Source organism: Nicotiana sylvestris, chromosome 11 (genome assembly GCF_000393655.2).
Source record: "Nicotiana sylvestris chromosome 11, ASM39365v2, whole genome shotgun sequence".
Taxonomy (NCBI): Eukaryota; Viridiplantae; Streptophyta; class Magnoliopsida; order Solanales; family Solanaceae; genus Nicotiana; species Nicotiana sylvestris.
Window position 1 is genome coordinate 48,972,224 of NC_091067.1, and position 24,502 is coordinate 48,996,725.

General features: G+C 37.4%; 3 protein-coding genes across 6 annotated transcripts; all 3 read left to right on the plus strand.

Annotated features, from left to right (window-relative positions):
• Positions 1-1,830: 1,830 nt before the first annotated feature.
• Positions 1,831-9,914, plus strand: LOC104233593 (probable inactive purple acid phosphatase 28). Of its 4 annotated transcripts, XR_712673.2 has the most exons (6): positions 1,831-2,103; positions 2,189-2,336; positions 5,268-5,695; positions 5,996-6,477; positions 8,710-8,783; positions 8,873-8,965. XR_712673.2 is itself a non-coding variant. In XM_009787009.2 (5 exons), exons 1-4 carry the CDS (start codon positions 1,918-1,920, stop codon positions 6,458-6,460), a joined length of 1,227 nt encoding a protein of 408 aa, XP_009785311.1. In that variant the 5' UTR covers positions 1,831-1,917; the 3' UTR covers positions 6,461-6,477; positions 9,670-9,914. The 4 variants fall into 4 exon arrangements, 3 of the variants coding, with proteins under 3 accessions (XP_009785311.1, XP_009785315.1, XP_009785314.1); XM_009787009.2 differs by lacking the exons at positions 8,710-8,783; positions 8,873-8,965 and adding an exon at positions 9,670-9,914; XM_009787013.2 differs by lacking the exon at positions 8,710-8,783 and having other exon boundaries at positions 8,784-8,965.
• Positions 9,915-22,694: 12,780 nt separating this feature from the next.
• Positions 22,695-23,170, plus strand: LOC138881014 (uncharacterized). Its single transcript, XM_070161204.1, has 2 exons — positions 22,695-22,814; positions 22,901-23,170. The coding sequence occupies exons 1-2, from the start codon at positions 22,695-22,697 to the stop codon at positions 23,168-23,170; spliced, it is 390 nt and encodes a 129-aa protein (XP_070017305.1).
• A 479-nt stretch (positions 23,171-23,649) lies between these two features.
• LOC104233595 (uncharacterized) lies at positions 23,650-24,225 on the plus strand. Its single transcript, XM_070161205.1, has one exon. The coding sequence runs from the start codon at positions 23,650-23,652 to the stop codon at positions 24,223-24,225; it is 576 nt and encodes a 191-aa protein (XP_070017306.1).
• The last annotated feature ends 277 nt before the right edge of the window (positions 24,226-24,502 follow it).

Consider the following 24,502-nt stretch of genomic DNA (forward strand, 5'->3'; position numbering starts at 1 on the left):
CGAACGTAATGCTCCTACGTCTGAATCCTATATGAAAGCGACACCAACCATACGAATACGAAGAGGAAATCTCTCCTGCCAGCTCCCCTTCTTCGTAATCACGAGATAAGTTACGCGATAGCGAAGCACTGCTCAATGCTAGAAAACTAGCAATTCCAAACCAAAAGGAAATGATCTAAAACCACCACGAAACACACCGAGCCCCCAAGACCCTGTTCTATTATACCAACAAGTCCCTAAACCTTATCCAAACTTATTCAAAACCTCAAAACACCACAACCAACTTTAAAACCAAGAATCGACGCTCAAAATCCATTTCTTAGCTTCCAACTTTCTAACTTCACCAACTCGTCTGAATCATGCCTAAACATTTCAGATTCCAACCAAACTTAGCACACAAGTTCCAATCAACTAAATGAACCTATCCAATGTCCTATAACACCAAGCGGATCCTGATAATATCAAAGTCAACTCCCCGTCAAACTTATGACCTCTCCAAATCTTAACTTTCGGCAAATAGACCAAAAACCTTCTAGGAATCTCTTAATCCAAATCCGAACATACACCCAAATCCAAAAATACCATACGAACTTATTGAGACCATCAAATGACCAATCCGAGGGTGTTTACTCAAAAGTCAAACCTTGGTCAACTCTTACAACTTAAACTTCCAAAAAGAGACTAAGTGTTCCAAATCACTCTCTAACCTTCACGAAGCCAAACTAACCTTCCTTGCAAGTCACAAAACAACAAACAAACATATGGAAAGCATAAAATAGGGGAACAAGCAAATACACAAAACGACTAGTTGGGTCATCATCCAATCGATAAGACATGTTGATATCACCCGTCAATAAATTAAAATAAAAAATATTTATATTGTACATAATTATTATATCAAAATTAAGAGTGTGTATATATATATATATATATATATATATATATATATATATATATATATATATTGAGTGAACTAGAAAATTTGATTTATGTAGTAAGTATAAAGATAATTATCTTTACTTGGTCATGTTCTACACATTTAAAATTTTTTGAATATTTTGCAAGTATCTAAGAGCCCGTTTGGCCATGAATTTTTTTTACTTTATTCTGAAATCAGGGTTTGGCCATAAATTTTTTAATTTTCACTTGAAAATGAATTTTGAAAATTTCGAAAATTGAAAAACTCCAAAAAACTGTTTTCAAAATTTTCACTCAGATCACTCACAAAAATTCAAAAACAATCCCAAACTATATTCATGCCCAAACACATCTCTAATTTTCAAATACCATTTTCACTTGAATTTTTTTTTCACTTTTTTCCGGAATTTTACAATTATTATGTCCAAACAACAAACAAAAATAACAAATCCAGTGTGATCCCAACAAGTGGGGTTTGGGGAGAGTAGTCTGTAGACAGATCTTACCCCCTACCTAATGTAGGTAGAGAGGCCGTTTCCAATAGACCAATTATTATGTCCAAAGTATATGTAAATAAGAAACCAAACACCTGTGTCGTATGCACGTACTATAATACCGTATTCATCCAATCAAACGAGGCCCGACATTATTTGCTATAAAAATGTATTTTTAAATAATTTTAAGAAATTAGCTTAAGAAAAAAATGGGCTGAAATGCCAATTTTTGAAATTGACGGTACTGTTGTCAAGAAAATTATAACCAACACAAGTTTTTGTTGGAAATCTTGGTTTAGTTTCCAAAACCAAACACAAATCGTACAGGTCTGAGTAGTCTATTGAAATGAAGTGAAGTGGTTAATCACATTTAACGAGTAAAGAAAAAACAAACATAAGAAAAACCTCCAATTGAAAATAATAAACAAGTCAAAGTAGGTAGCTTAGTGAAAATGAAGTCTATTATCTTTATTGCTGCTTCTCCATTTGGATCCTTAAACAAACTATGGAATCTGCAACGAGTTGGATCCATTCTTTGTTGTTCTTCAGCTTCATTATTGCTTCTTTACATCTACTAGACAGACTGATTATCTCAAGTAAACTAACCACCGACCAAAATATCCAGCTGATAAAGAAGCAGCCCCAGCTGCCTCTGCGTTTCAACTCTAACGGAACCTTCAAAATTCTGCAGGTTATAATAGAAACTTACTAGGAAAGCTGAATTGATCAGCTGTTTGTTACTTTGTTGTAATTTTGTTTGAGTTTGATGGTTTTAGGTGGCGGATATGCACTACGGGAATGGGATGGTGACTCGGTGTAGAGATGTATTGGAGAGTGAGTTCAATTACTGTTCCGACCTCAACACTACTCAGTTCTTGAGGAAAATGATTGAGATTGAAAAGCCAGACTTGATTGTATTTACTGGTAATAAGTTTAACTTTTCCCTTCTCTTAATAATCAGAGTTCAGAACTAAATCAAGTATGACTTGACATAATCTGAAGTAAGAAAAACACTTTCCTTTTCCGGGTGACAGTTGGGACATCCTGCTTCAGCAGAAGTTCTAATTTAAGATCAATTTTCAGTAACTGCTTCCTGCCTTTCCCCAAATGGTATAATTAGAGAGTCAGAATATGCTAAATCTAGCGACCTAAGTATATTACTGTCCTCTCACGTTATTGTTTGTCGGCAGATTTTCTTTGTAAATCCAACTCAGCCAAAGTAAAATTTAATTTCAATTATCTTTTATTAGTGAATTTACTTGTGTAAACCTTTCAAAGCCACTCCAGCTTAAGATGAAAATTATTTATGAAGATTTTTTAAAATTGTTGTTGGACCCCTATTGAATTGTGAAACTCTTTACCTTCAATGAGCTGAACTGCTGAAGCAATATTTAGACTTAGGGGAGGACCATTAGAATTTATATATAGCCATCGCATTTAAGAGGTATGGGGTATTTTGTTAAGTACAATGTTGATAGATATAAAGTTCACTCAGAAAAATAAAATACTTTCAGGAAGACCAATAAAGTTTCATTATTACAGGATACGAGGGTTTGTAGTTACGGATCTGATTATTATTGTTTTTCCAAGAGCAAGTTCCTCCTATTGTCTTCCAGTTGGATCTAATAATCAATACTTTTGGTTGTTAACAAACTTGGAGCAATTGATTAAGATTTGGGAAGATTGTCAATCACATTCAAAAACTAACTCGTGACTGACATTGGGAACTAACTAAGCGACTACTTCAGCTAATATTGGATATTAAAAACATGATTACAGATAAAGAAAAGAAAGTGCCTAGTTCTTAGCTAAATTATCAGAAACCTTCTTTAGATCTTGTATCATAATATATTATCAAGCTCTCTTTGCTTAAAATATTAGCTCGGTGTTGTTTCAATCTCTCATCCTCTTTGCAGAACTTGATACAGTTTAATCTTGCTTTCATATGTGTGATTGTGTGTTGGTTCGTATACAGGTTGCAGGGTTAATTGTGTGGCTTTTAAGTCCTCAAGTCTTGTACTGCCTTTTCCGTAGCCACTATATGAAATAATTAAGAAACTAAATGAATAATAGGGTGTGCCTGCTAAATATCATTAGGTGAAAAAAGGAGTATTATATTGCAGATAGCAAGTAGTTGGTGGCAGCGAGACGGGGCTGAAGTTTCTAAATGAGAAAAAAAAAATCTTGTAGAAAGTGAAAATAGGAAGGTATAACTTATGAGAGTAAGAGGAGGCAATGGTAGAAGGGTATAATTTACATAAGGGTACAAGCAGGGAATTGTAGGTTTAACGAGAAAATTGACACTGTGAAGGGGTGCATGATTACATGCTGCCCATACAGTACCATAGACATAAAGGTTACTAATTTATTGTTAAAGCAACACCAAAGGTTCAAGCAAGGGATGTGGATTGAGTCCGTTCTAGACAAAGAGGGGGGCTTTGTGTTTTCATCTTTCCTAAATCGATCGATCAAGATCCCGGTGGCGATGTCGAAAGCGTGATAGAGCGGGTCAAATTGAGGAGCTTGCGGTGGAAATAGGTTCCTGGCTCGTCAACCGATTGTCTCACCTAGAGACTCGTTGAGTCCCGAAACCGTAGTTATTCAACGGGATTCGAGAAATGCCAAGGCTCAAAGACCGCTAGGACATGGAACAGTACTTTAAGGCAATCAAGGTGAATTGTAAAAAATATCTAAGCCAAGCTATTGAATCCAAGCCTAGTGAAATCAATCCTCCAAGCCTAATCATACAGTGACAAACTTTTAAGGAACAACCGTTGAAAGGAAGTTAAACAAAGCTTATTTACAGCACTCACTATCGGTGATATATAAATTTCTTCGTCGTTTACAGATTGAATTATGAGCATTCACCTTTCCTTTCTTTGGCTAGCCCAACCAAAACAAAATGTATTTTTATTTTTAATTAATAAAAAGAAATTTAAGGTGTATTATGCTCGAGAAAAAGTTACATAAAATCCACCCACACATGGTGTTTACACCAATCCAATGAATTCAAGACAAGTGTGTTTCATACACACATTTATCACTTAACCACGGATGTGTATTCTAATTTTAATTTTTAGCTTCTAAGATTAAATTTCTTGGTTTAATGGAAATATCCTTAGTAAAAGTATTTAGCAAAGAGTTATATAGGTCATTTTTACGATTAAATAATCCACAACTCAACATTTGCGTTGATACTTGTGCAATCTCAGGAGAAAACTTTTCGTTTACAACTAACAAATGATAATTGAAAAAACAAGAAAACAGATGTCCACAACCTATTGAAAACTTCTTATAATTTCACTGTCATAAGAAAACAGAAAACAGGTGATGAAGTTCACTTTCCTATCATTTTGCTTGTTAACACTTGAGTATGCATCCTGATGTGCACAGGCACTTCCAATCTTTTGGATCAAATTTGGGCCAGTTTAACTTGATTAGGTCATTGGTCTATGGTCTTTGCTATTTCGCTCTAGTCTCACTCAGTTATTTGAATGGAGAGCTTGTCAAAATCTGTTTTAGCTACATGGTGCTTCTTCTGTAAAGAATCCTTTGAATGATGTAGGGATGTACCCATGGCTTTGGGATTAAGTACCTCAATTTGATAACTAGGTCTCTCTAATATCCCTGTGTTATATTTCATGCTTTGTTTAGGTTATCCTTGTGCAGGACATGGATGTTTTGGTTTAAATTACACTGTGGATTTGTTGAATAGGTTATTTCATTTAACTTTGAAATATTCTAATTAGTCAATAATGTATGAAACTCTCATTTCTAATCTTATGGTGGCTGAGATTATAGAAACTCTCATTTCTAATCTTAACTTTGTAAAGCTCACTTCACTTTGTTATACAGGAGATAACATATTCGGAGCAAGTGCCACTGATGCTGCAGAATCTTTGTTTGAAGCTTTTGCTCCTGCTATAGAATCCGGAATTCCATGGGCAGCAGTTTTGGGGAACCATGATCAAGAATCTACCATGAATCGTGAGGAACTTATGTATTTAATCTCCCTGATGGATTATTCTGTGTCACAAACCTTCCCATCAACCAAAGTTACCTCGGATCCAGTAAAACAGCAACCAATAACAAATATTGATGGATTTGGCAACTACAATCTTGAAGTGTGGGGTGCACCTGGCTCATACTTTAGTAACAGCAGCATTCTTAACCTATATTTTCTAGACAGTGGAGATAGAGCTGTTGTCGATGGAGTTCGGACTTATAACTGGATCAGGGAATCTCAACTAAGTTGGCTTCGTGATATTTCTAAAAGATATCAGGTATTGTAATGGCAGACATTAGAAGGAAGCATATATGAATTCTCTCTCTCTCTCTCTCTCTCTCTCTCTCTCTCTCTCTCTCTCTTTCACACGTGCACATACACACACACATGTACCTGTGTCCAGCATTAGCCTTCCATGTGCATGACTTAGTGATTCACTGTTCAGCATTCTATCCCAATTTTGCCATTTCTTAGAACTTTCTGTTCTGTGTTTTCATTAATTGTTTCTGCTCTGACGAGGTAGGTTTAGCCTATTCAGTATTTATTATTAACATTTTGCAGGTCAATACAATCACAGGGACAACGGAAGTATGCTGATCAATCAGTCGAGAGTTCTCTGCCAATGATGCATCCTGCACTAGCATTTTTCCATATCCCGATTCCAGAAATTCGTCAAGGTCCCATAAAAGATATCGTTGGCACGTACCGGGAATATGTGGCATGTTCATCAGTAAACTCCGGAGTTTTGAAGACCTTTGTCTCAATGGGGGATGTTAAGGCTGTTTTTATAGGTCATGATCATACTAATGATTTCTGTGGGAATCTAGAAGGTATATGGTTTTGCTACGGTGGAGGCTATGGATATCATGGTTATGGTGTAGCTGGATGGCCTAGAAGAGCAAGGGTTATACAGGCAGAACTTGGAAAGGGAAAAGTGATGTGGATGGGTGTGGAGAAGATCAGAACATGGAAACGACTTGATGATGGTGTACTGACCAAGTTTGATGAGCAAGTCTTGTGGGACAGACAATCATTAAGATGAAAGTATCAGCCTATCAGGTATAGACTGTTCTTTCTGTTGGTTTTCTTAATTGCTTTCTCAGCCTTTTTGCTAACATCTTCTCCCTCCGTCCTATGTGATGTGGCGGTGTTTGACTCGACAAGGAGTTTAAGAAAGAAATCAGTACATTTGAAACTTGTGGTCTAGAACAAACCATAGATATTTGTGTGGTCGTAAATCAATTCATTGAGGGTAAAGTAGGAATTCTAAAGATAAACTGTTTTTAAATAAGAAAAGGCGACATTCTTTTTGGGACCGACTAAAAAGGAAAGAGTGCCACATAAATTCGGACGGCAGGAGTAGTGTATCTGATTTGTATTTTTTGTCTTTTTTCTTTTCATCTTGCTGTAGGTAGGATATATTTCCATCCAGAATTGCAGTTACCTTACGTAAACATGCATGGATGATATGTTATATCTTATGAATAATTGAGATTGAACTGCTTTAATTAAGCTTTCAGAAAGTAGCACTAGGATTTTAAGGCTTTTGTGGGTCGCACTTGAGCTGTTCTAAAAGAGAGAAAACTAAATGTGCTGTGAATCCCTGGTCAATAGATACTTCATAATTTGTGGTCTAGAGAGGCTCCACTTAATAGGGTACCTAAAAGCATGGGGCCAGAACAAAGAAGGAAAAAGAACAAATTGTTGCAGTTATGATCTTTGTTATATAGAGTCATTTATGGGTGTGTACCCGATCCTACACAGATGTCAGATGTGCAAGTATGTACACCTTTTATTCTAGTTTTTAGTGTAATTGAGAAATATCGCAGAGTCAATACCTGTATGACACCCGTTTGACGTCATTACATCAAGACCTATGAAGGATCTAATTAACAACGGTCGTGGTAGTTAAGACTTAAGACATCCCTTTATAGCATTTTTGTGCCTGTTGATTAGGAACTTGTACATCGTTATGGATGATTTACCTTATTAAAAGTTCAGCCAGTTTATTGTTCTTTTTTAACTGTGCCCATATCGTTTAATCAGAAAACAATTAATGTATGTATACTTGGAAACATTTACATTGTTGTTTTGCATAGTTTTGTGTTAATGTCCTTTCTCTTATTCGTTGTTGTTATTTTCTTTCTGGCATCTCTTGTTGTTACATGCATTTTCTTTTGTTTCTTTTCTGATATTATTGTCTCTCCTGTTGAGCCAAGAGTCTCCCGGAAATAGGCTCTCTAACCTTTTCGGGGTAGGGGTAAGGTCTCTACTCTCCCCAGACCCCATTAGTGGGATTTTACTGGGTATGTTGTTTTTTGTACTTGGAAACATTTAAAGGAGTAGAAGGAAAAGCAGGGCACAAGTTAATATAGACAACATAATTCTGACTCTTAAATCTTGTCCGATTTATTCATTTATTTGTTAATTAATTTATGGGAAGCAAGCTAGAATTTGATACATAGGCAGTATTTCTTAACAAATCTTCTTTGTATAACAACAACTACTACTTCTGGGCCTCAATGCAAAACTAGTTGGATTAGCTACATGAATCCTCTTCAGTGATTATGCTTCATTTGGATCCTTTCCATTCTGCTACTCAATAATGTCTTTTTGAACAAATTAGAATTCTCTAGTTCTTCTACTTAATAGTTTGTCTATTTTAGGACAGACTACAATTCTGTAAAAACCTTAATTCACTGCATCTCACGCCTATGTCTACAGTTCCTACACTCTCAAACCAAATAGAGAAAAGTCATGTCAAACACCAACCAAAAACTCCTATCACGCACTGGATGCTAGTGCGAGTGTGCCAATGACAACTAACCCTAATCCCAACTGGTTGGTATGCCTATAAAGGTACTTTGCTTCGTAAGTCCGTAGGGACAAGTATTCTTTGCATTTGAAAAATTAAAAGTGATTCAATCCCATGAGTTAGTTTTTAGAAAGTTTCAACACTAATTACCTCTAATCTAACTTGATTACATCATAGCCTTTAGTATTCTTTTTTATTTTTTTCATTTTGGTATAAATTCACATCTTCAGTTTAAATTAGTAACACTGTATAAGCATGCAACTTTACATATTGTTTGGTACAGAAAGTCTTCCCATTCGGAACACTCGGTAAGAGTACTTTTCAACTAAGCATATCAGAATAGATCTCAAGGGTCTAAAGAACTATTAATCTCCTTCATCCTGCCAAACATTCCGTCTTGAGTCTGACTGACCTAACTATTAAGTTATCAGCCTCTTTGAATCTTCATTAACAGAATTTTTTGTGAATACCTCAAGTTAAAGTCACGAGAGAGCTCTTCTTTATCTTCGATCCACTTTATCAGATCTCACGTTTGATGGATACTCTCCAGGTACAGATTGGTACCATGGGTGATTGATTATTAAACTGATGCTTTCATCACTTGGAGGGGGTTAATTAGTGGCTGATTTTATATGATAGGGGTGGTACGGAAAGCGGGTGAGTGGATAGGGAGAAGCTGCTCAAGGGAGAATTGAAGATGATTGATAATCAGTATGAATGTATATGGACAAAGTAATCTAGGAGAAGCATTGGAGGGTGAAGTTGGAAAACAGAACAAGAGGAGATCACTCTTGGTAGAGGCGGATGGAGCTTATATACTATGAACCCATTAATTTTAAATCCTATATCTGCCTCTACTCTTGGTAATAGGAAAAGTTTGTCTATGAAAAGCCAAGAGTTGATCCACATTTGAAATATTAATATTAATTAAAAGAAAGAAAGAACCTTGACAAAGTTTGGTTCAAAAGCCGCCTGAGCCAGCTTATCCGTCTATGAACCTTGACGAAGTCATTTAAAGCTCGTGAATGTCTGCTACACTGTGATGAACAAGTGACATTGAGATGTTAAAGAAGTTGGGATCTATGGTCAGCGGAAAATTTCATTTCTCTGTCTCATATATAATTTGGCTTGCTAAACTATGGCTTCAGTCAAATTAAGATCTTTTCATGAGAAATAAATGTGAATTGAAGTCTAAGGCACCATATGTTCATCATTCTTGATGGAAACTGATTAATGATTATATTACAATTGTTTCTTTTCATGGCTATATCTCGAATAAAAAAGCAATTGAATTAGATTATTTCGCAATAATTCCCCTTTTTCTCCATTGCTTTTCTTCTTCTTTGGGGACTGGAAGTGGAAGGGTGTTCTCCTTTTTTCTTTTTCCTGAAGAGGATTTACAAGCACGTACCTCCCACTATTGTTTTCATTTGCAGGATTGGCTCGATATGGTGGACCTATATGGTCGATGTACGTTTTTGCAATTTTTTAGCTAGCTCTTGATTTTGTTGATATTTCCACGTAAAACCCTTTGCAGTTTGAGGGGAATATATTTCAATTATGTAACATAGTTTGAGTTGTAATGTCCAAGCCTTGCAATCTGCAAGAGTAGGCTAGAGAGTTGTAACTGTGTAGTTGTGAACAAAAGAATTAGTATAAAGTCTTCCACTTTTTACGGTGATTTGACAGCGCCAACTTCTTTCAACTAACTTGAGGTTTATGGCAGGTTGCTCTTTTACTATAAGTAATGTGTAAAACATTTGCCTACGTTTACAGCTTGTTTGGATAGTTGTTACCTATTGTATTGTATCTTATTATTACTTATGAAACGACATGTAACAACAATCCAAACAAGTTGTTAGTGTTTACACTAAATCAACAAATTTATGGGGTGTTTATGTTACATGAGTTTTATAACTTAACTGTATTGGTGGAAGAAAAAAATATGACACGTGGAGTAATGATATGTTGATAGGTGATATTTGAATAAAGCAATAAACAAGAATGATGAGGCGTGGTTAAAACACTTGCGGGATTGTTTGCAAAGATACCATATCTGACAATCTGGTAAGAAAAGATATGCACGAAATATATGAAGACTACAAAAAAGGAAGATTCATCGACGGTTACAAATATTGGAAAAGAATCAGCATAATCCCTAATCATATGCGATTGTCTATTATTACCATAACCTCTATGAATAATTTGAGTAATGGTCAATTAATGTAGTTAATGTTAGTAATGGGCAGGAATTAAGTGAGGAAAACCGTTACATATTGTATCTTTATATAAACTTCCCTTTCCATATTTTGTATAAGGATCAAGGAATATACAAATATATGCAATCAATCTTTTACTCTTATTTCCTTGCTTGATTGAAAATTCTTACTCTCAATTCTGGAAGAAAGCTGCGATAATCAATAAGATTTCCTTTCCTTTACTCATGGAATATATAGTTTCTATTATTTCTAATTCTCTTATATATAGAAAAGTGAAGTAAAATTGGTCATTAGAAACCCAATTTATTTCTATATTTGCTTTGACCACTAAAATTATTTTTTGGTTAAACAAATTGGTTCCGTTACAGGGAATCTAATAATCTTTTCACTTTTCGTATTTTATCTTTAGTAACAAAATATGTCTACGGCTAATGAAATTGTTCAGGTGGATGAAGAAGAACAAGTAAGACAACAAGGTGGAAATCCACCACACCATACACCCACAACTACTCCACAACGTTCACGGAAACAATCAACTGAAAGATCTGCTAATCGTAATGATGGCCAGCAAATATACGAACCAACAAATGAGCAAGATGATTTGAAACAGTTTATTGCTCAACAGATTGGTGAAGGCTTGCGTGCATTTGCAAGTGGATTACCAGGTATTGTACAGGCTCATCACCAGTGAATACAACTTTTGAAAACCCTCATTCGGGGTTGGAAAACTCTGGAAGTGGTGAAATGCAAAATAATTTTGGAGCCGGAGAGTCAGGTACACCAAATGATTCTAATTTACTAAATTTGGTACTAACTTTGCAGAAGCAGCTCAATGAACAAACAGAGCGGATAGAACAGATACCAGGAGTACCACCCATGATCAAAGGAGTGGATATTGATAAGTATTCACAACAGCCTTAGAAACCAATTACAATACCATTGCCAATTCCCAAGAAGTTCAATATGCCTGATATCCCTAAATACGATGGGACTCTTGACTCGCGAGATCATGTTACCGCATTTACTACAGGAGTCAAGGGAAATGATTTAACCAAGAAGAAAATCGAATATGTGTTGGTGAAACAATTTGGTGAAACCCTCACAAAAGGAGTATTAACTTGGTATTCACTCTTACCTGAAAATTCTATTGATTCTTTTGTTGAGCTTGCAGATTCATTTATAAAAGCACATTCAGGAGCTCAAAAAGTAGAAATTGGAGTTTAGTTCACACTCGATTATCTAGGTAACTTTTGTTCCTTGTGGATGTGTGATCCGCACTTTTGAAGTGAAGCCACAACTGTGCAGGCCTCGAATCTTATCATTCTCTGAAGTTGACATCTATAGCCGCAAAACGCTCCTCACTAATGACAAAAAAGTTCAGAGACTTTGCATTTGGGCACCTGATCTTCCCTCTATTTGTGTGCTCCACAATCTAAATCTATGGACGCAACTCCAATTTGCCGTCTGCAACCAAGGATTTGCGGGTGTACCAATTAAAGTGCGGCCCGCAATTTTCAGCCTTCTTCTTGCCATCTCACAGTACATAACACTTGTCAATGCTGCACACATAAAATCTTATCAAAACAAGAAAATAAACTTCTACACTAAGAAATATAGAAAAATAAAAAGGTAAAGAGCTTGGGTTGCCTCCTAAGAAGTGCCTTATTTAATGCCATGGTATGATGCAATGTCAAATCACTAGTTTTGAAGTAAAGAACCGCCACCATGTGGTTCTCACCAATTTTTTCCAAGTAATGCTTCACCCGATGACCATTGGCTCGAAAGATTTCATCCTTTTTATTCGTCAAGTCCAATGCACCATATGGAGTCACACTCACAACTTCCAAAGGGACTATTCTACTTTGATATAAGCTTACCAAGAAACATCCTCAATCTTGAATTGAATAACAACACTAGATCACCGGCTTTGAACTCCTTGTTCCAAATATACTTGTCATGAAAATATTTCATCTTTTTTGTACAATGACAAACTTTCAAACGCATGATACCAGAATTCATCCAAATCATTCAAATGTGCAACTCGTAAGTTAGCTGTCACGACCCAAACCTATGGGCCGCAACGAGCACCCGGTACCTTACTTAACCGAGTACTAACATAACATATCTTTCTTATTATACTTTCATTGGCAAATGGGCCAAACGGTCCGTCATGGGCTAACCAGAATAAACATAGGGGAATACTCAATATATGACGACCCAACCTGATATAAAAACTTATACACGTGATATACCAGCCTATAAGGCCAACATGATCATTTGTAAACTCAAAGCATAGGCCGGTAAGGCCATACAAGCATTCGTATACATAACATATATCTACAAGCCTCTAAGAGTACACACTTAACATAAAGGTCGGGGACAGGGCCCTGCCATACCAACTACGCGTCTAAATCATATTGACCAAACAAGCAACTCCAGAGCAAATGGAGCGCACCAACATCTTCTATTGAGCTGATAGCCTACTTGGAGGACTCTCGACCTTTCTATCGGGACCTGCGGGCATGAAACGCAGCATCCCCAGGCAAAAAGGATGTCAGTACGAATAATGTACCGAGTATGTAAGGCACATAAATAAGTATATAAAAGACATGGAAGAAATATAGAGTAAATGACTCAACCTGTAAGTCTGGATAACTCTGTAAATCATGAAATACTTATAGTGTCATGCATATACATATGAATGTCATGTCCTGCATAGGTACATGTATTCATAACATCATCAAGCCTCTGAGGGCATCCCATCATATCATCTCGGCCATTGTGGGCAAAATCATCAACGTATATCAGCTGATCAGGTGGTGGTGTGCATATAACGACGTAACTTTTTTCCATATCCCATATACATATATATACATATATATGTGTATATAACTCCATCTGGTCATGGGCCAATGTACATGTATAAATGAATACAATGCATGAGAAGTACGTCAATAAAATCTCTCGGAACTTCAAAAGACCATTATATCTCTGATTAATATCATGAAACAAACTTTATCAACTTACGTATTTTTTGAGACCCATGAATAGACGATAGAATAATAAGACATGGGAATTCAAGAACATAGACATCTCTAATACTTCTATGAATAGAGTCATTTATGGAATTTGTGCATTTTCTCATTTCGTTCGTGTCGTATAGATTATGCCAAAAAGAAAGAAGGGATAGCCTTAACATACCGGAATCGATTCTCTTGACAATCCCTTTAACACCGTTGATTGACACAATACGTAACAGTGGATCGAAGTATGAAACAATTCATATGATATTCTTGAGAAATATTATACCGTGCTCCCATAGAATCGCAAAATCCCGTTGCTACTACGCTAAGAAGTCTCACATGAATTATTGGAGTGATTCACGTTACCAGTGAAATGTATGATCTTTGTTGAAGCATTTCATAAAAGATTGGCATGAGACTTCCTAAAAAATGAATGAATGGCATTAGAAATGTCACTTTTTATAGTGGTGTGGGCCCCCCTTAATAATGCTTACCTTAGCTACCCATATCTCTTAAAATTCCATCTAATAATGTAAGTAAGAGTCACCAAATATTGATTGAGTTGCTGCCATGTTGGGTTTACCAAGTTTGTCCAATAATTTCTCTAACTTTGATCATTAACTTATTAAATCCCTCACTAATTCAATAATTAACCAATTACCCACATAATTAAGAGTTATATTGATTTACTTAAAATACTACTCACTTTTAACATACTTTACACATCTTGCTCTCTCAAATCCTCTCAAAAACTCTCTGAAACCCTAGCCTCCTCCTACCCCCTTTTCAACCTCCGGTCACCGGAATCCATGGCTTCTCAGGCCATGGATAGTTGGTACTCACCTATCTTCACCAGTAAGCCAGGGTTGTTCGAAGCTTCGAGGCCTGACCTCGACGATTCCCTCTCCGATCTTCTCAGACCTTTGATTTCATGGCTCCTCCGGCCATGCTCCGGCATATTCAAGACTCAGGAGCTTGATTCTTGACCTCTCCGACTCAAGATCGGACCTGTTTCCAAGTCTTTCTTATTTCTAGGGTTTCTCCGAAACCCTAATCTATTCAAGGTCCTTTCACCGTTATTTGCTTAGATCTATACTGTATCTATGCTTTTATTGCCATCTAAAGTGTTTTCCCCAAAAGTTTCTTTTCAAAATCGTTTCTCTTCGATTTTAGGGTTTCTGAAAGGATTTTTTGGGAAAACTCTTTCTGATTTTTCTTCTTCTTTACTTTATGTGTGTTTGTCCCTACCCTGCCGGTGTGATTACTCTTTATTACACATGTATTGTCTTCTACCTTTTCTTTTCTGCTATGCATGTTAATCCCTGCTTAGTTTTCTTTACTCTTTTACTATGTGTGTTTATCGTTAAGTTATTTGATCTTGTTTACTAGACTCTGTTCATGTTCTTACATGTTTCATCTACTTGTGTTCACGTTTGTATTATCTCCTTCTTCTGAACTTGTTTAGCCTTCGAGTTTTCTCAAATATGTTCTTCATGATTTTTCTTCCTTTGTCATTAAAACATGCTATCATATCTGTTTTGTTGAGACTCTAAAACAAATGACTTGCTTTCTCACTTCCATGTCTGATTCAATTTTGAAACCCTAGGATTTGGGGGTTTCCTTTGACGATTTTGATTTTTGTGTTCGAGTTAAGGCTCCACTTTGGGACCGTGAACTCTCAGACTCACTATGAGTCTGCAAATTGAACCTGTATCTTTTTGCTTATGATTCTGAACTTCTCTTCGATTAAACTCTCTTCTAAATAATTTGGCAGCCTCTTCTTGGTTCACATATTTGTGTGCTTTATATATGAGAACTCTTCTTTCAAAAGGTTTTGCCAACTACTAATTGATTCCGAATTCCTTTAATGGTGTTTACTTGATGGTTACTGATTTTCCCTAATTGAACCTTTCTTTACCTTTTTTCTGACTTGGTTCATTCGAACAAAGCTTGCAGCTTTGATTTTACTGGTTGTTTGATTGATTCCCTTTCCTTATTTTTCACAAACCATGTACCATTGGACTTTTGCCTTAAATAAACCTTGTGTATTTACCCTTATTATGTTACTTTGGAAAAGGTTTTAATCAAATTTTTTCCTTAATTGTCTTATGCCCGTTCGAAATCAGAATCCCTTAACCAAAGGGAGACTTTATGTGATTGATTGTAAAATATTTCCTTACCTTTTCTTACTTGTTTTCTGCACTATAAAAGGGGACTACCCTTCTGCACTTGAACACACTTTTTTTTGCATACCCTTACACACACACTCTCAATTACAATACTCTTTCAATTCTCTACTCTCTTCTGAGATCTTTTGTACTACTTGCTTGCAATTTGGCTTACAAGACTTCTGCTTTCACTTATTTGTTTCCCTGAAATTAGTATGTCCTAATTTTGATTCCATCATCATCACTATGTGTTTACTTTACAGTTGCTACACTCTTGGCTACTTTCCTGTTCATGTTCTGTATTGAATATGCTACTCTCTCTTTGCATCTGCTGTTTGTTGTGAATTCCCCATATCCCTGCTCCCTTCTATGTGTTTGAGTTAAGGTTTATGGCCTGGCAGTATCCAAATTGCTGCTCAGGTCTGAACTTGATCCTCAATGGATCTTAACTCCCAAAATGTGGCCTAGTAGACTGGTTAGGGTGTGCCAGCACTCCTTATTGTTGGGTCTGACCACCAGTTTACGCTAGACTTCCCCTAATTCCCCTCTATTGCACTTATTCCTAGCCTCTAAGTTCTGCCCCCCCCTCCTATGAGCCTTGCCTTGGGACTTTGAGTTCCCTCTGAGCTTGGACATTTGAGGGCTAGCCCTTCCACACTGCACTATAATCTGATTCTGCAATGATATTTGGGGGTGTAAGAATTGCCTGGAGTTCTTGAAACTCCTTGGAACTTTGACACATCCCAAATAAGAGAAAGACTTTGGAAATCTAATCTTTGGAAGTTGGTTTATTTCATATTTCAGACCTGGGGTCTGAATTAGGCTCTCCTTGGTTGGAATCTTTTATTTCTGATATATTTTTTCTCTTTTTCTTATTCATTCTGGTCGGTAATAATCTTGTAATAAACTGCTGGGGTGTTAGTGAAAAGGGGAGGGTCAGTCCTGCATGCAAAGGGGTAGATACCATGTTCATAGGGAATTACTATACTTCTGAAATTCTGTATCTCATGTAGATACCATGTTCATAGGGAATTCCTATACTTCTGAAATTCTGTATTTCATGTAGATACCATGTTCATAGGTTTTTCTGCACTTTATATAGATACCATGTCTATAAGTCATTTTTGAAATTCTACATATCATATAGATAATATGCCTATAGGACTTCCTTCATTTTGCATATGCATCTGTTACTAGGCAAACCTGTTTATAAGATTTAAATAACTAACTGCATATAGATGACATGCCTATAGGATTTCTACATGACAATAACAGCGCTTAAAATCAGTAACGCCTAGAAAGCATGCCTATAGGAGTTGTCAACCAAACCTGAATCGTCAACTCGCTTATAAGCCTAAAATCAGTAGCAATAATGTTTAACGCCTGCAGATCTTATGTCCCTATAATTGACAATTCTTTTTTCTGCAATCAGTTTACTTCTTTATTTCTGAAACCAATAGATATCATGCCTATAGGTTCCGTTTAACACCTAGGCAAGCTTTAGGGTAAAAACTATAATTGCATCAGTCTTTGATAATTACAACCAACAGGCAGGCCTAATTCGGACTTCTTATCTGAAAATATGTGATAAATCAGCCTACCTTAATGTTTAAGTTTAATTCAGACCTAATCAGTACGCGTAAGACATGCTAAACTATATGATTTTCTCTAATTTAAGGAGGTTTATTTGAGCCATATCTGCTTACTTGCTTTCCCAATACTTGTTGTATATGTTTTGAATGTCGCCTTAGAATTTTATCCTTTTAAAAAACTGCAAAAGCCCCAACTCCCTCCCCTTTAGGATTAGTAGTCCCATATGCCTCCGGGACTGATAGGATTGGGATGGGTAATAGCATGCAATAAGTAACGATACTATTCCGCGCTTTAATACCTTAACGAGGTGGGAAGGGTAGATATGGAGATGATGACCGATGCGCTAATATCACGTACGACCCCTCTTTTTTAGGTGTGATTGCCGGGTATTGCATTGCAGTGATCCATATTAATCGTAAACCTAGGACCCCCTCCCCATATTTGCTTTCATCTCTTCTCGTGAAACCATTCAAATCTTTTTTTTCATAAATTTCTGTCCTCTCTACTTACCTTCAAAGGTTTTCAACCTAATTGCAATGTTGTATGCAATTCCTTATTTGAGCCTTGATTGTTTACTTGTAAAGTCACAATTGTAACATGGTCGGGACCACACTAGTGGATCTTGAGGGGTGCCTAACACCTTCCACTCGAGATAATTTCTAGCCCTTACCCGAACTCTGGTTTTTTCCAACTCAAACCTTTCTTAAAGTGTCCTAATGCACTATAATCATTAGGTGGCGACTCTTCAAAATTCCAAAACCCAATTCTCGAAAGGGAATAGAGTTGTCCTCCCAATGTCGTATACCCAATTTCGACCCGTAGAAAAAGGGGGCGTCAACAGGGGTATCATCAGTTGAAGATCCGGGATTCAGATATTCAGAAGAAAGCTTTCAGGATTCGCTGTGGTCACTATGAGTTCTTGGTGATGTCTTTCGGCTGACCAATGCCCCAACATCATTTATGCACTTGATGAACAGTGTATACCAGCCTTATCTTAATTCATTCATCATATTCATTGATGACGTATTGGTATATTCTCGTAGCCGGGAGGATCATGAGCAGCACTTGAGGATTGTGTTATCTTTCCCTTTTTGATCTCCCTTTGGCCTGGATAATATGGTGGTACCATCTTTTCTTTCTAATTGGAACATTCATCCCCATTCTATTTTGCTCATAGTGCATAATTGATAGCCTTATTGTGCCCCGCACTTGTCTACCTCCCGTGAACTTGTAATATCATTGTGGATGGTTTAGTGAGTTTATCATACCACAATTTCACCTCCAGTAGCCTCACTTTCAATTGTATGTAGACATGAACTGTCTTTAGCTTCTTTAGTTACCATTCAGTGTCACCCAAGTCGGTAGCATTACGGTTAGTCCTTTATACCTTCTATTAACACATGTGCTCCAGGCGAGTCCACCACTCTGATATGAACTATTTTGCGATAACCATGGACATCTCAATTTATAGATTTTCTTCACATTTCTTCTCGCCTCATAATTCCTAGCCAGTGAATAGCCATGCACTCTTCCACATGTTACATGGTCTTTTCCCTTAGTTATTTCATCCCTGCTCACCTCTTAACTCTTGTTAGGATATCCGTGGGAAAGTGTGCTCATCTGCATATCACTTAACACTTCTTTGCTTGTAAGATTCCTTAGAGGCTCTCCATCAAGCCCAAATACCCTCTTGGGTTATTATAGCATCACATTTGTTTCTCCCACTAGTTCCACCTTTCATAACACCTTGGTACTTTGGTTAAATCACAGATCTATGATTAACCCATTCTAAACTCCCACAACCTTCCACATTTTACCTATAGTACTTCGTTAGGTTCCATTGTTCCTGACCCTCTAACAAGTATAAGATCCCGTTACAAACGTACTCTTAGTTTCTAGGATCGTTGACCTTATCACTCACATTTCCCTGTATGAAGAATTTACCTTTCTTAACCTTCCACCTTCTTGGGGGTACTAGCGGTCTAGTATTAGCATATCCTTTCAGATAATCACGTCATCCATTATCACTTTTCTAGACTATGCATGTCTTCAACAAAATATTCAAACATCATATCTACATGATCTTACTCTTGTTTCATTGTATTTAATTGGCCTTACTATGGCCTTTCCTCCCCCACTTTGGGCGAATGTCCCGGATTTTGACACAAGTCTTGAATTTAGCAACTTTAGAGACATATGTCTCATATCTCTATCCCTCATATATATGTTCGACTATTAGGGAAATTTAAGTCACCATGGTATTAACCTCATAAGTTTTCTACTCTTATTCGGCCACACGGGCTTGGGATTCCAATTCCCCATATCAATATCCTTTAGGAGTGTAACATCACTTTGTACACTTCTGGAGTTTTATGAAGTTCGTAGTATAGGGGTCTTCTCATCGTAGGTTTAATTGACTCTCATTTCATAACTTCTTGTCTCCTAGGAGAGACTTGCACTCTCATCATTAATCTCCTGGTCATGTCTCCCATATATCACGTGCTTATATAACCAATTTTCTTTCACACCTTAGGATTATTTACATACTTCTCACACTACCCACATGTGCTATTCAAGCTTACATATCACTTATCAATTCAATGTTTCTTTAGAGGTCACAATCATTTTTAACATTTTCTCCAATAAAGTATGTTTCTGGTACTATGTACGTACCTCATATATTCGTACAATTTGTTCAACATGATACATGTGCCATCTCCTTAATATTCAGGCCTTTGCCCATTGGTCATTCCATATGACAACATTACTTGAAATAGACGAAAGAGCGTTTAAACTTACCTTGAATCTCAACGCACGAGTTAGAAGACAATCTCATAGTCAAGCTTTATTGCACGATCTGGAGTGTTGAAGAAGGGTAACATTCCTAAATGCCCATGTAGCCTCCAACTTATAGATGAGGTCGACAACACACCGATAAGAAGGACTCTACAAGACACGGCTCCGAGACATCCTAGGATACTTTAAAACCTTAGGCTCTGATACCGAGTTTGTCACGCCCCAAAAAACCGAGGGGCGCGACCGGCGCTCGACCGGGTAGCCCCCAGCCAAGCGGACATGGGTGCCTTTCCTATAACAAGTCATACCCTACATTTCTATTACCCATTAACCAAGTGAAATAGCCATTTATAAATTTAAACACATTCCTACGAGATTTACATAACATACATAGTTACTTAGCATGGTTTACAAGTTATACTACCGAAAATACATAAGTACATAACCCACATTTCATGTCTACGGAGCCTCTAGAGATACAAAAGAGTGTTACAATACTTGCCGGTAACAAGGCTCCGGCTATACCTTACACAAATACCAAAATAAGACTCCGGGAAGAAAAGCGGCATGAGTCACACAGGGCCCCGAGAGGAAAGGGGCTCACCAATATAGCTGACAGAAAGTGGATAAGGTGCTACTATCGGTGGACTGGAGTACCTGCTATAGAACCACCTACAATCATAACACGAATGTAGCGCCCCCGGCAAAAGGGACGTCAGTACATTTGAATTGTACTGGTATGTATGAACAAACTTCACCCCAAGTAAAATCAAATAACACACAAGTAACAGACATCAATAGAATCAACGATCAAATGCACGTGAAAGAAACAATCAAAGCCAAACAAGTTTCACAATCTCTCCTTTTCCCCTTCAATATTATCACATCAATGATTTCACAATTTTCTCATATTTTCATTTCAATAGTGATTTCAATCACTTTCCACCCTTATTACCTCGGCCACCCTTATCACTACAACCCACACCTTATAACTTCGTGTTGCGGCGCGCAACCCGATCCCACCGGACAATTACATTTCATACAACAACAGTAGTTCACAGTTCAATCACATGGCTTCAGTCCATCCAGAATATCATTTCACAACAACAACAATTCACAAGAATTTTCATAAACATCAATACCAATTCCATCATATACAATAACCTGTATACAATTCAAGTCACAACGATAATTGCCCACAACAAGTCACAGATGATATGACCACCATTGTTTCAATTGCATCAATTACGATTTTTTTTCTATCATTTGTTACACAGCTCTTACCACAAAACCATATTCACACACACACACTTGGTTTGTTGCCATTTATTTACGCCACTATACGCATTCCCACGTTTGGACACATTAAGATTCTTTCATCCGTTAACACATACTTCCATGTCGACATCCTCAAGCATTTACAAACTTTGCACATAATAAGATAGGCACATCAAATCACTTCTCACAATCACATATAACTTGGTGATATGGAAATCAACTAAGTCAATCAATTCACATATTTTCATAAAAGGTACGCATACCGTATGCTCGTCATAACAAGGGGATTCTACAAGAGTTAAAGTTAGCCATCCATACCTCGTTTAATCTTTCCTTAAGTTACTACAACGTTCCGGAAATTCTAGCAATTCCAATCTAGTTTGAGACATAAAAAGATTGAACACAAATTAGAAAGGTATTCATGGTTTCAGCTCATTTGAGCATTTTATCAAATACTAATTGAGCATCTTAATCTCAAATCTCTTTTTCAAGGTTTTCCTTCATTCCCTAACCAAATCTTTACTTATTTATGTTAAACAATATTCCAATAAACCTAAGTTGTACATGCATGTATACACAATAGTAATACACCCAAGAATCATACCTCAATAACCCATCTTATACTCCAAACTCGAAATTAAAGTCTAGGGTATAGAACCTTACCTCTTAGATGAAGAACTTATGATTGGGTTCTTTGATTCTTGAGGATTGATGCAAGATTTGGATGATTTAAATGTTGGGTTCCTTCTTCTCTCTCTAAAATGCTCTCACCTCTCTCTAAAATCAGTAGAGAATGACCCCAAATGAATCCCCAAAGGCTATATATTAAAATGGGGTCGGGTTATAAAAATTAGAAAAGTAACCCTCTAATGTCAAGTAGGCAATCACAGAATCCACTGCAGAATGGGTATGCGGGCCGCAGATTCGTCGCAGAACTCGTTGCCCAAAACTGGGCTGTTCTGCTTCATTCTGTGACCATTCTGTGATCGCAAAATGGTTTTGCGGGCCGCAGAGTTAAATCTGCGATCGCAGATTTCACCGTTGAATCGCATTTTTCCAGCCTTTGGTAATTATATCATAACTTTGTGTAGGATTGTCCAAATGACAAACGGTTTGAAGCATTGGAAACTAGACTCGAAGAGCTTTCATATGATAGGTTGTTCATAACATAAAATCTTATATATACTTAGATAGGCTCGTTCAAGGTGGTGGCTTGTGCGAACTCATTTGAAATCTTAGCCTATTATGAACCTTTCCAATTTTCCTTAGACTTAGGCCTTTCCTTGGACCCCAAATTACTTACCATAAGACTTGTACATATATTTACCAAATCCAATTGATTCCCACCATATTAATAACACATAAAATAGTTTAATAAGCCTACATGGCACCACGAAATCCTAGGTTGCTTAGCGAAATTTTTCCGGGGCCTTACACCGTAGCTTTAGATGATCAGGCTTTGGACAACAGATTTGTGAGCTCAGATATTTTGGAGCGTAGCCAGGTTCTTTCTTGCGTGATTTCTTGGCATTCTTTATTTGAGTACATCAAGGTGCATCAGTATGATGATCCCATTTGTTTGTCCTTAAGGACACGGTGCAACGCAGTGATGTCAAGGATGTGACTATTTGTGATGATGGGGTGTTGAGGATGCATGGCCGGATCTGTGTTCCGAATGTGGATGGATTGCATGAGCTGACACTTGATGAGGACCATAGTTCGTGGTATTCCATTCATCCGGGTTCCATGAAGATGTACCAGGACTTGAGGCAACACTATTGGTGGAGAAGAATGAAGAAAAATATTCTAGAGTATGTCGCTCAGTGTTTGAACTGTCAGCAAGTGAAGTACGAGTATTAGGGAACGAGTGGTTTGCTTCAGAGACTTGATATTCTAGAGTGGAAGTGGGAACGTATCACCATGGATTTTGAATTTGGACTTCCAAGGACCTTGAAGAGGTTTGATGCTATGTGGTTATTATGGATAGACTGACCAAATCTTCACACTTTATTCCAGTCATGACTACATACTCTCCAGAGTAGCTGGCATGGATTTATATTCGGGAGATTGATCGCCTTCATGGTGTGCCGGTGTCTATTATCTTGGATCAACGTATACAGTTCATATTGTATTTTTGGAGATCCATGCAGTAAGATTTGGGCACACAGGTCGAGCTGAGTACGACATTTGATCCCCAGAAGGACGGATAGTCCGAGTGCACTATTCAGATATTAGAGTACCTGTTACGTGCATGTGTTATTGATTTCAGGGGTTCATGGGATTTGTTTCCATTACTAACAGAGTTCTCCTACAATAATAACTATCAGTCAAGCATCTAGATGGCTCCCTATGAGGCCTTATATGGGAGGCCATGTCGTGCTTCGATTGGATGGTATGAGCCTAGGGAGACTAGGCTGTTGGGAACTGATTTGGTTCGAGATGCTTCAGAGAAGGTGAAGTTGATTCAGGATCGGCTTCGTACAGTGCATTCCAGGCAGAATAGTTATGCTAATTGGAGGGCTCGTGATGTGGCATTCATGGTGGGTGAGAGGGTTCTGCTTAGAGTTTCACCCATAAAGGGTGTGATGAGGTTTGGGAAGAAGGGAAAGTTGAGTCATGGGTATATTGGTCCTTTTGAGATCCTTGAGAGAGTGGGTGGTGTGGCCTGCAGACTTGCATTGCCACCCAGCTTATCAGGAGTCCACCCGGTATTTCATATTTCCATTCTCCAGAAGTACTATGGTGATCCGTCTCATGTATTAGATTTCAACTCAATCCAGTTGGACAAGGATTTGACCTATGTTGAGGAGCTGGTGACTATATTAGACAGGTGGGTCTGGAAGTTGAGGTCGAAGAACATTTCTTCACTGAAGGTTCAATGGAGAGGTCAACCAGTCATCGAGGAGGTGACTTAGGAGACCGAGAATGATATGCGTAGCCATTATCCTTATCTTTTTTGCACTTCAGGTATGTCTATACTCATTCGAGGATGAATATTTGTTTAAGAGGGGGAGAATGTAATGACCCGACTAATCATTTTGCGTATTTGGGACTCGTTTACCCATTTGAATTTTCCCGAATATGTATTTATGGTTATATGACTTGCGTGGATGGTTGGTTTCATTTCGGGGAAGTTTAAGGATGATTTGAATCCTTTGGTTCTTGGTTTAGAAGTTTAAGTTGGAAATATTA

Coding starts and splice junctions, on each gene's coding strand:
- LOC104233593 (XM_009787009.2), top strand. CDS start 1,918: ATGGAATCTGCAACGAGTTGGATCCATTCTTTGTTGTTCTTCAGCTTC. Junction 2,104..2,188: donor GAACCTTCAAAATTCTGCAG/GTTATAATAGAA, acceptor TGATGGTTTTAG/GTGGCGGATATGCACTACGG. Junction 5,696..5,995: donor ATATTTCTAAAAGATATCAG/GTATTGTAATGG, acceptor ATACAATCACAG/GGACAACGGAAGTATGCTGA.
- LOC138881014 (XM_070161204.1), top strand. CDS start 22,695: ATGGCACCACGAAATCCTAGGTTGCTTAGCGAAATTTTTCCGGGGCCT. Junction 22,815..22,900: donor ATATTTTGGAGCGTAGCCAG/GTTCTTTCTTGC, acceptor TTTGTCCTTAAG/GACACGGTGCAACGCAGTGA.
- LOC104233595 (XM_070161205.1), top strand. CDS start 23,650: ATGGCTCCCTATGAGGCCTTATATGGGAGGCCATGTCGTGCTTCGATT.